The sequence below is a fragment of the Pelmatolapia mariae genome, linkage group LG7 (assembly GCF_036321145.2).
Source record: "Pelmatolapia mariae isolate MD_Pm_ZW linkage group LG7, Pm_UMD_F_2, whole genome shotgun sequence".
Classification (NCBI taxonomy): Eukaryota; Metazoa; Chordata; class Actinopteri; order Cichliformes; family Cichlidae; genus Pelmatolapia; species Pelmatolapia mariae.
This window is the reverse complement of record NC_086233.1, coordinates 33892689-33904923: the sequence shown is the minus strand read 5'-3', so window position 1 is coordinate 33904923 and position 12235 is coordinate 33892689. Positions and strand designations below refer to the sequence as shown.

At 39.9% G+C, this 12235-nt stretch overlaps 1 protein-coding gene across 2 annotated transcripts in view; it reads right to left on the bottom strand.

Moving 5' to 3' along the window:
- Window positions 1–65: 65 nt before the first annotated feature.
- Window positions 66–12235, bottom strand: part of stxbp1a (syntaxin binding protein 1a) — a 37229-nt gene continuing 25059 nt past the window's right edge. Inside the window, exons 17-20 of one of the 2 annotated variants that reach the window (XM_063478875.1) lie at window positions 11986–12071; window positions 9127–9281; window positions 7999–8156; window positions 1949–2058 (exon numbers count right to left, since the gene is read on the bottom strand). In XM_063478875.1, coding sequence (XP_063334945.1) covers window positions 8047–8156; window positions 9127–9281; window positions 11986–12071 — 351 coding nt within the window. In that variant the 3' untranslated portion in view covers window positions 1949–2058; window positions 7999–8046. Of the gene's footprint in view, window positions 2059–7998; window positions 8157–9126; window positions 9282–11985; window positions 12072–12235 lie in introns of both variants that reach the window. The other variant, XM_063478876.1, reaches the window with a different exon arrangement.

Below are 12235 nucleotides of genomic sequence, written 5' to 3'. Positions count from 1 at the left end.
AATGACTGTGTGTTGTTGTTTGTTTGTTTGTCTTAGAAATAATAGAAAAAAGTTCAGTCTTTCAGTATAATGGAAGCCAATTTATTAGACAACCTTAGTACATATTAGGTACACATGGAAGTATTGTTTGTGCTTCAACACTCGCAAACATACAATCCCAATAAGTTAAACAGTTTTTAGGACAGACTAATGTTTCAATATTATCTTCTCTGATAAATAATTTTGATATAAATCAACTGATTTGACAGCGTAAACCCTATACAACAGCAATTTATAATAGAAAAGAAAAAATAAACACAAGCGTTTGCATCACAGAAAACGCATCATAGTGCAATATACAACTGTTTGGCCAGGAAAGGGGCAATAGAGGGAGGAAAGAAAAGTGGCGAGGGGTTTCCAGGGTTTTTCTTTGTTTTGTTTTTTAAACTTGCAAAGCCATTCACCATTGGAGGGTTTTACATTGCACCAGAGGAGGAAAACAGACAAAGAAAATATAGATCTTAGTTCTTTTTCCCAGTGGACCACTAAACAGCTACAGCTAAAACACCACAAACACGGCGGCTTCACGTTGGCTTTTTTTTTTTTTTTTTTTTCGTCAAAGGAAAAGTCACTACTTCACAGTCAGAAAAATCACCATTCAACAGTGAGACACTAAAACAGCAACATATGGCATATACACAACACTACTCAGTGCATGGCCCAATTAAACATCGTTACTAACCAATGATAAGACTTAATCTGACAGGATACAATACTGAAATACAACTGGCCCTTTTTGGAGGATTATTTATTAAATATCAGCAAGCAACGGCCTTTTTGACATTGAAACGTGACGTCTCTGCAGAGGAAAGGAAAAAGATTGTGGCAAGTAAATACTTTACAGTCTTGGCAGCTGGAGGAGGGATGATTCTGGCTTTTAACAGAGCTCCCTCTTTTCCGACCGACTAAGGGGAGCTCTTAAAATTAATACTTAAAACCAACAGATCTTGTTTTGAGTATCAAAAACTCGAAAATCAATACATCCCTGAACACTTTCTGCTTTCTTCTCTGCTAGCCTGTAAGCTCAGTAGCTGGGACCAAGTTTACTTGAGCATACAAACTCAGTGGCCACTTCATTAGTTACACCTTGCTGACACAGGTTTGGACCCCTTTTGTCGCCAGAATTTCAGCAAGCCGTCTTGACCATGCCTACATGCATCAAGCTCCTGCCATGTGACCTACTAGCAATACATTTGTGTTAATAAGCAGTGACAAAGGTATCCCTAATAAAGCGGCCAGTGAAATTGTCTCTTAAACTCTTAAAAATCCTTGAAGAATAGTTTCCTTTTTGTGATGCTCGAAACAAAAAGGTTTTTTCAGCGCCATATTCAACCACAACATTTACATGCGGCTCTCGGAACATCCACACTGGATACAAACACAGTCCAAGCATGCTACTGAATACGAACATCTCAAATGGGTAAGAGAAGGGTGATAGGACAGACTCCTCTCTGATGAAATATATCTATGCATATATCTATATATTGCATGGTGACTGATATATTTTTTTACAATATGAACCCCTCAGGCTGCACATCCCTCCTCTATCTGCTAACGGTAAAAGTCACACCATGGAGGTAACCGAAAGAAACAAACAAGAGAAATCATCTACCTTTTACACATCCTAGCAGATTTCATAGCGTACAATATTACATTTTGGTCATTTCCATTTTAAATGGCCTTCTTTTCTGATATTTAATCAATTTTAAATACGTTTATTTAGTTGCATCCATTGTAAAACATGAGAATACTTGCAACAATTTTATTCTTTGATATAACGTATCTCTTTTTTTTTTTTTAATTGTCTAAATTTTTTCTCTTCTCAAGCAAGATGCATACACAGTTAATGTGTAGGATTTGGTTGGGAATGATGTGGGGGGAATGATGTAAGGGGGTGGGAGTAAGGTTAAGAGGAGAGAGACTGATTGGAGGATTTTTAGCTCGTCACTTCCTCATCTGGTTTGTTCATGGCCTTGAGCTGCTCCAGCAGGCTGGTGGGAGTGAAGATGTGGGTCGATCCTGGAGACACGCACACGCATAAAGAGACACACAAACACAGCGCGTTAGATCTGCACGATTGGAAGGAAACTGATGAAAAATGTGTTTTCAGCTTATGTTATGAATGCCTACTTTTTAGACTCGGACAACCTTACATAACGTTGAAAGTAAAGATAGATCGTAAAGTTATGAAATCGAAATTTGTTAGTCAGCAGGTTAAAATGGATTATTAATATGTATTAAAAGAGTTTTAAAAGTGTTAGGGCGGGAGGTATTTTCACTGTACTCAAGTGGAAGTTTAAGTGCTTTTGGGGGTTTCCGTTCCTTTTTTGTCTTGAGGAGATGCTTTGTATTCTTTACTGACACAGACATTAAATGCAAAGGGAAGTTAAAGAATTACGCTCACGTCACATAAATCAGAAAATGAATTAAAGGTTAAGTAACTATTTAAACCACTTCAAATTTTGCATACTGGCTATTTTAAGAATAGACTAAAACCTATCTGGGTTTAGATTGTTTTGCACATTAAAGTGGACCTATTTTGCTTCTCTTTATTTTCTGTCATATATATACTGTTACAATTGACATTACATTGAACTGGACATGGACAAACTTTCAAATACTTCAGCATATGGACAAGTAATCCCTGTAATCTACCCTGGGATGTAGCAGATGTTAATTGGATGGTATTTCCAAATACAGTCACAGAAACAAGCTAATTTTGTTTAGCTTTCTAAAAGTACAAAACAGTGGAATTTGAGGCCAGTATAAAGCTGAATTTTCATTGTGGAGCCAGAGCTATAAAATAGAAACTGTAATATTATATCACTGACACTGGTTGTCTTGTATTGATGACTGCTCCAAAGGCTAATGCTAGGCTAATGTGGCTAAATTAGCTTTCTCAACAATTGTATTGTGTGTATCTAGGCAGGCACTTATCCTACCGATAGATCCCCAAAATTGTACTGGAGTAACACAGTGTGTCCATCAAAGTATGAATTTTGTTTTGAGAATCAGAAATTTAATTTTTAATATGTTTAAGAGATGAACTGAGGAGCTGCAAATAGTACCAGTATAAGATACAAAGATTTGTTTTTTTAAACTGTTAGTAACATAAAACTGTTCTTGTATAGTTCCAAAATAAAGTCAAAGTGGGAATGAGCACAATAGGTCCCCTTTAATTTCTGGAATTTTTGTGAACTTGTGCAGGAGTATGTAATGCACTACTCTACTCTAACACACTCTCACTCCACAAACATACAGTCAGATACCGAGTTATTAGGCTGTGTTATAAATCACATGCAGCTGAACACAATGGGAGCACACAGGTCAGAGATGGCGCCACACAACTACTATGACTAAGTTAGCTTAAAGCAGCAGGTGGGCTAGTTGAAAACCTGCAACACCAAATCTGTATTGAGGTTTTGCAGACACGTGACCGCGAACCACACAACGTTAACTTGTCTGCCATTTTGGATGTGTGACAATCAAGGTGACAATGTAGGAGTAAGTGAGAAATGTCACACAGGCCTAGCTACCAGTTTGCAGCTATCTGGCAACCGAAAAAAAAGGAGTATTTCTCACCTGGTTCAAAGTGCTTGCTGGAGGTTAATGGCAGACATTGGGAAAATGATTGCTAAAGACTCAATCAAACAGGCCAACAACATGGGTGAGTAATCCCTGGGTAACCACCTACTAGCGGAAAAACGTGTATTCCCTAGCCAGTTACTAGCCTATTGCTACAGTTGTAGTTTGAATGGAAGCTAGCTACTACTCTTCGAGCTGTAGCAAAACTGTGACAAGTGTGATGCAAGAACTGCTTTTACTTTGAAGTGTGAAGGTGAACCTTCTTCTGGCTTCCTTGTACTTTCTCAAAATGATCTGCCGCTAGGCTAGTAGTTAATGAGTATTTCCAGCCAAACTTGAAAAACTAAAGGTGACTGTGGGAATCTGCTAGCAAACAAAGTTTTTGTTGCAGCATTGTCTTTGCAACCAATTTCACCCAACAAGCGCCAGCAACCTCGAGAAACCATTGCCATCCAGTTGGTGGAATATGCATTTTCCCCTAGCAATCCATGACTGTATCACATCCAATATGGTAGACAACTCTCAAGCAATGTGTGCATGACATCATGTGACAAACCCCAATATGCACAACCACGAAAATGTGCAACCTTTATTAAAAGGGCATGCAGACAGCGGAAAAGGCTATAAGTATTTCAAGAAGTCAAGTCATGAAATCCAAAACCAGTGAGCTGACTCCACTGTCTAACTTAGATTTGAATGGAAATGTGAAAATCAGTAATTCTAATGGCACAAGGATGGACAGCTGAAGACACATTTCAGACATTGTAAAACTTGAAAGGTGCAGGACTGGAGCAAAGCAAACATTTACTTGTGTCTTAATTCCTGAACATAAGGAGGGTAAACATTTGATTTGATTTACTCCAGACACCAACAGTTTTTGACCTATATTGGTTTGTTTCTGTTGCAAAGCTGCATGTTTCTTCCAGTTTGGCTTGATTAGCTGCTTTACCTCTAACACGTTAACCTGATCCGACGTGGGGGCACGTGAAATGGAAGCAGTTAAAGGCAAAAAAATCGAACAAAAATCCCCCAAATAAACAGAAGAGAAAGAGGCAAGTCCATTTCATATTGGGTTAAGGTGATGTGGTGGTTGCAGGAATCAGAGATCGTGAGTGGGGGTTCAAGGGGGTGAGTGGGTTAAAGTTGGGGTCAGGCTAGAATGTCGAATTGGCTTCGCCTGCTTCTCTGCTGTTCCCAAAACACACAGCTTGGTGGGCCATTTTTAGCCCCAGAAACAACACTGTGATGTTACGCTCCAGCACCACAAAATACTGGTATATAATAGCACAGTAAAACAAAAAGACTTGTTTTAGGAAGTAATGGCCATTTTTGCTCAGGAAGCTTTGAATGCAGCAGTATGTGGGGAGGGAGGCTTCATACCGCTTATGGTGAGAGCTGTGAGAGCTTACTGAGAAAACCTTAAAAAAGCTTGGTTTGTAAATGATATTGCTTTAGCAGATTAGTCATGCATGAGATGGATGTTCAACATTCTAGTCTAATAAAAAACTGCATTATATATTAGCTTTTTACAAATTAATAATCATGAAATAACCAGTCAAAGATATTAATAGAAAAGCATTATGGAGCCATGTTTTTTGGTGATCACTAAGGGATGTAGTCTTTTTATTAAAAGCTTGTTAAAGCATAAAATGTTTTCTTTTTAACCCTTTGTTCAAAGCAAATCAAGCATCATCTTCTCTCAACAGCCCTGGTTTCACTTAAAAGTATAATAAAAAGGTCACGACTCCACCCATATGAATACCAGAAGCAACACCTGGTTTAAGTTTGGTCAGTGTGCACTTCAAGGTCATCTCCTCATGTACCTTTTGATCGCTTCCAGCACTGGTCCCATTTCATATTTTTCCCTAGGAGTCCCATCTGACCAGTTGCAATTTCATTACACAAAATTAAACTGGAGGGTTGAGATACAGTTATGTGAAAGAGAAACCATTTACCAGACTCTATGTGGTCTTGTTAGGAGCAGCTCATGATTCAACACCTTTAGCAGCAATAACTTGAAGTAATAATTTTCTGTATGACTTCTGTCTGTCTCTCATATCACTGTGGAAAAATTTTGGGCCACTCTTTACAACATTCATGTCACAGTGCTAAAGTAAAGTCCAGGACCCCAGACAACAACCCCAAATACGAATTACAACAAATGGGTATGTGGTGCAGGAAGGTATTGATAGAAGTATGACTGGAAGGGGTGTGGTCCAGATGGAGAAATTCACATAAATTACTTTCAGTTCACTCGTAAGGTCCCAAACCCCAAATACAAATGATGGAAGTTCACTGCTAATGACACTAGCTTGGCCAGAGGTTGCAATTAGAGAATAGGCAGTGACTCCTGGGCCTGGCAGATGCACTGAATAGTGATGGCTGAGCTTGGAAGGTAGACGGGAGGAATCGTTATCTAATGTAACAAAATCAATGCCACTGGGATGACCCTTTATGGTGTACAAGGATGGTGTGCAGGAGACAAGGTTGGCAGCTGCCTCTGCCTTCTGATGGTTATGTCAACCAAGGCTAGGTTATCTAGTTCAATGACAATGGATCTCTTGATCAATCACAGAAGAGCCATAGTTACTGCAGATTAGATTTAATAACAACTGAAACTGACTGGAAAGAGTTTGAAGATACTGACTGAGTACCTGAGTGGACCTGCAGCTGCAAAACAAGCCAAAATCATCACTCCTCCACCACCGTGCTTGATAATTGAAATGAGGTGGTTGTGTCAGTATGCTAAACATTGCACTGTGCATAGAGTCCGGTGAACTTTCTTTTTTCACATTACTGTATTAACACACTGGAAAATATCCCGATGCACTAAATAAAAGACAGAATGGAACTATCTCCGACCGATATCAACAGCGGAGTAGGAAATACTGTAGCACTGCTCAAGGAGACCACCCAGAAGGGTAGACTCACCAAATTGAAATTAGGTATGGTATTTAATCTTTATTAAATACACCTGAGCTTTTGGCTAATTTTATGTAGCTAAACTTTTTTTTTTTAATCTGAAATTCATTGTTTGGTTCTCCACACATGTAGGTAACAGGATTTCTATTGATTGCTGAAAAGAGCAGACTCAAAAGCAAAGACTTTAAACTCACTAATTTATCCATCAGTGTGTGTGTCCAGGTATGTGATGTTGTCTGAAAGGAGCTGCTTTGAAAGCATTATCAGTTATTAATATATATGTGCTCACATAAACAAGGTGATGTGCTGAATACTAAGATAGAAGATGAGTATTTTGAAGATGTGGATAGTGCCCTATGTTAGGAGATGTTTTTTTTGGGATCTCTCTCTCTCTTTTTTTAGGTGGGTTGCTAAAGCATATCAGGTGGAACAATGCTACATTCTCAGACTGTCCGCACAGAGGAGTTGTGACGGTAATACAGAAGGCAAATATTCATATGAATGCATATGAACTTATTTTTGGTTGCTTGGTTTCCTATCTGTCACCCAGCTGCCCTGCTTGTCAGCAGATCTCCATCATCATGACAACATTCGCTTAAAGTCCAGCACCCTCTGCAGACAGGTCATGAGCCATGTGAGCATGTGATGGTGAGCTGAGTGGACAAAGTCAGGCGGTCAAAACAAAGAAAAAAAATACACAAGGATTAAAAAACAAAAACACACACAAAAAAAAAAAAAAACAGAAAAGAAATGATAAAGTGTGTCTCTGAAACCCAACATCAACTCAAGGACCAATCCAGAAAGAAACCAGTAACAAAAAAAAGTGTTTGTTTTTTGTGTATGTAAAGGGCAAATTATAAGAATAAATCAGAGGAACTGATAAAGATGTTGGGGCAGATTAAATCTGGAGTGAGTTTTAAACAAGATCAAAGGGCTTTTGGGTGCCCATCACGGGGCGATTTAATCCACCCTGCAGAGATGATGAGAGGAGGCAGCAGGGATGGGTTCACGACCTCCTCAGGCATGGCCGCTGATCAGCACAGAGTTCAGGATACAGGAAGTGTGATACGCATGCCATCATCACATCAGTGTTGTGAGGATGTGAGCTAAGACTGCTCCAACAAATCTTAGAGTTAATTTAAATAGTTGAAATGTTTATTGCACTGGATTTGTGGATAAGCTGAGAGACTTTGCGAGAATACACCTGTTTGGAGTTATGGTTTCAGTCTGAAACACATGACGGAGTCGCGGTTGAGTTACTGATACATAGGGAGTCTGATGGAGCAGTCCATGCAGTGAGGAAATGTCGGGGGCATCCATCCCTGAGGAAGTGGGGAGGAGGAGGGTGGAGTTACATAAAACAGTACTGAGTGTTCAAAAAAGAAGGAACAAGGAAGAAAGCCCTTGTGCTGTGAAGGTTCAGAAAGGGCTTCTTTGCACGGCTGCCTTTACTTTTTTCTGTGTGATTTCTCTCTCCCTCCCTCCCAATCTGTCTCTGCCTCACTCGGCTGAGGGGTCAGGGTCCTCAAAGGACACCCTAGTGGACTCTCGGAAGTCGGGATGCTGCAGGTCCTTTAAGAATTTGGTGGGGGTGAGCATGTGGGTGGCACCTGTGGAGGAACAGAAGTGGCTTCACCACTCGTCTCACAGCACATGCCATGCCCCCGCCCTTCCTTCACTCGCTCTCTCCAGAAAACAAAAGGATCAAAAAACAAGCAACCTGTCATACAGAGCACACCCATACACACACGCACACACACACACTCACACCAAGTTGCACAAACACAAATAAACTGGGAACACAGACACAGAGAAAGACATGGCGTGGCTGCAATTTAAAGACAACAGTTGTTTTTAAAGACAACAGCAGAAGCAGAGCACAACAAAAGACACTTTCAGTTAACATAACATTATAACACAGACTGGCTGGCAAAGCTTTAGGACATCAAATAAACAGTACACAGGAACATGACACAAAGGGCTACTTTAACACAAAATGCTGCACACAATAATCTACCTGCTATCTGTAATTGCATCCTGCAAAATAAGCTGCTGCAGTGTAAACCTGTCGATGGGAAATTTCTGTGACGGCAATGTGTGACGTGGGCTGTATGCCGCCCTGTATGTGTGTGATGAAATGAGGTCTGCTGCGTTTATAAAACTTGAGCCTATATTTCTAAATTTCCATTTTGTTTCCACAGGCTGAAAAAAGTAAAAGATACTGAAATGAAGCCCAAAATATGAAACCGCATTTAATGTTTCAGAAAACTACGTTTATTAGTCTATTCCATACTCGCAGAAAGTCAGATTTCCCTCTATACTCCAGACTTCCTTCATGTTTCTCCGCCTGCCCATCTTTAATGTTTTTTAGCCACGTCCCAGGTCACAAGTCATCTGTGCCCATCAAAGAACACACACTGAATCTTCAGCCTCTCTTTAATCTGAATTAGGACGCAGCTTTTCCCACCTTTCGTGAAAACATGCCCACTCAGAGTCACACCCACTTTGTTTTCAAGGCGATGGATGTGTCTCTAACTACCCACCCCAACAGCCTACACTACCCTCTGCAACACTACTCACCAATGATGGCTTCCCACTTCCCATTGGCCTGTGTGACCTCATAGGCGCAGCGCATTTCGCTGAAAGACACGCCGCCGATAATGAATACCATGACACGTGGCCCAGTGCGGTACTCTCCGGGTGTCTTGTTCTTGTGCCAGTGGCCGTACCGAGCACTGCCGGAAAACATTAAATGAAAGTACAGTATTAATACATTCTTTTGTTACTTTATATTTGTGAAAATGTACAAAAAGAGAAAAAAAAGACAAGAAATTATTCACACAGCAAAAGGACAAGGCCATCAGTCACTTTTAAGTATTAATCCCATAGTAAAGATAACAACAGAAAGCATAACTGAGTGGATCCCATCCTTATGCAAAGGGGGAGCAGTTCGTTTTTGTCCACCATGTTTATTTAATCCTGCTCCTTTCTTTTTTAATACTCAGAAGGTCTTCATGAGTCTAATCCATAGATATAGCTCTCCAGGAAGCAGGGGAATCCAAAGTTTCATCCACAGATTGGTAGTTTATCCATTTTCCCCAGTACTTTTCAAACCTTACAGTCACAAGTGTCAGAGAAAAAGGTCAACTGTTCCATTTCACAGATTTCATGAACTGTTTTTATCCTCTCAGGGGTTGTTGAAGATTCTTTATTTAACCACGTCTTAGTTACTGCTTTCTTACTTGCACTTAATCATACGAACAAGTATCTGTCTTGTTTTTTGAGGTCAAGTGGAACATTAAGCTAATAAATAACACAAATATGTCTTTATCTCTGCTACCACATCCAACTAGTAAGAAAAAATCCCAGAAAATATGAACACGATCTGCACATATATTACCACACATTCGCCAAAACTGCCCATTTTCAGGTATTTTATTCTATTTTATTTTTTTGGACAAAAAAACCTTGGCGTCCACAAACCAGAGCTTGAGGTGGTAGAGTGGTCTCTACATGTCTTTATCCAGTCCTCTTCTGATAGCTCTATGTTTGCTCCTTTCTCCCAGCTTGATTTAACATACATTGGAAGAGACTTCTGTTCAATTATAAGATTAGGTAAATCCTAGATATTAGCTTTCTGGAAATATTATTTTCATTTACATCAAAAATGAATTTAATACTGTCCTTCCTCCCCTGTGGGCTTAATGTTTGAGGGGCTTTTTTGTGTGTTTTGTTTTTTTCAAAATAGTGTCTTAACTGAAGGTAAGTATGTTACAATAATGATACAGAAAAAACTCAATCTTCAATCTATACTTATTTTGAGTTATGTTAATCATAGTTCAGTTGCATAACCGACTAACTACCCTGGCTGGTAAAATATTACTCCACCATGACGGCTAATAGTGGACAGTCGGTAATACTCCGGGACAAAAGTTGTTTCACTTGTCTCGAGGAAAGGCTACTCGGATCATCTATTCATGGAGGAAAAACGACGATATGAATAGAAACTACAAATCTTGGGATCCATATTCTGCTCAGCAGCTTTATTTAAATCCTTCAAAGTGCCAACTTCTCTCCCACAGCTCCTGTTCGGTGACATCTACCTGCATCTCGCAGTGAATCGCAATGAAAGCTTTCAAAGTACAGACAGCTACATGTATTTCAAATCAGGATAGGTAAATACTTCTGCCGTGAGGGAGGTGAAGAATAAGAAGTTATTCATAGTTAAATAAAAGATAAGCGCTGGACTTTTACAATGTAGGACCAGCAAAGTTCTGGTAGTATTACTAGCATTAGTTAGGGTTGATTTGGATAAGCAGGAATTGGTGGCCTGTAATTCAGGGTTAGGAGAGTGTTAGGAATGTGTTCACATGTTGGTGCCATAATCTACATGCCTCTGGCGGCTGTAAATAAACGCTGATTAGTGCATCAGATAGCACAGCAACTATTTGGCATTTTGGCCAATTTAAACTCGAAGACATTCGAAGGATGGCTGAAGGGCAAAGGACCACAGTACTGTTTTGCCCTCCAGTGTCCCAGTCGCTCTGAGTCAAAACTATGGATAGACCATGTCAATATCCACTCTCCTTTAGCTCCATCTTAGGTCTTTTTCTCCGTTTTTATAATCATGTATTGTTCAGTGTGTTTTTTGTTAACACAGCATATGCTTCTTCCTGTTTGCCATCCATGTGCTAACAGTTTCTGTGCACCACCTCGTGCAATACAGTGAAATTTTAGAGATTTTCCACTGCAGGCAGGAACCTGACCAGACTAAGAAGAACACCGTGAGAGGATTATATTACTAGCTAGAATAAGAAAAACAAGAGTTGAGGTTTTAGAGCGAAGGAAGGGAATGAGCTGCAGACGGGTGAATCGGTTTGTACCTACATCACATCACACATAGCCAATTTATGTTCAGAGCAAAAACCAAATAAGCAAGATAAAGTAAAATTTCACCTGCAAATACTTTCTGAACGTAACAGCTGTTATCTGATAGTACCCACAACAAGGTACTTGATGCTGGGTGTGTGTGCAGCTGTGGGGGAGGGACAGTAAAAGAGGCAAGAGAGGATGCAGGATAAGCAGCATCCACACAGACTGGACCAGAGTATAAGGAGGTATTGCTGAATTTATACCATTTTCTACAAATCCAGGGCAGTGAAATAACATAATCAGGAAGTAACTGCAAGAAATGGTTGTTTCCTCCATATTAAGGTAAAGCAGCAGCAGCAGCAGCACATCCCTGTTCTGTTTCTTTTCAGTCCCATCAGACTCATCTTCCATCCCAAATTACTACTGATACAACACCTCCATTTCTCTCTTCATAATTTGAAAATGCTACAACCATGAAATGAGATGCTATGTTGTTTGAAAATGTATTTGTGTGTGTGTGTGTGTGTGTGTGTGTGTGTGTGTGTGTGTGTGTGTGTGTGTATGTACCTGACTGCAGTGGTGCTGAAGGAGGCAGAGGAGCGGGTAGAGATGTAAGGATAGTGCTTGGTGTCCAGTTTATCGTCAATAGCATCCTGCAAGAGAACAAAAAAAAACAAAAATAAAACATATCCTTGTTAGCAATATTGTCTCTGTCTCTCACACACACACACACACACACACACGCACACACTTGAAATAGGCAAATTCACATCTCTTAGCAACTTCCACTGCATAGGTCCACTGCAGAATCAGCTTT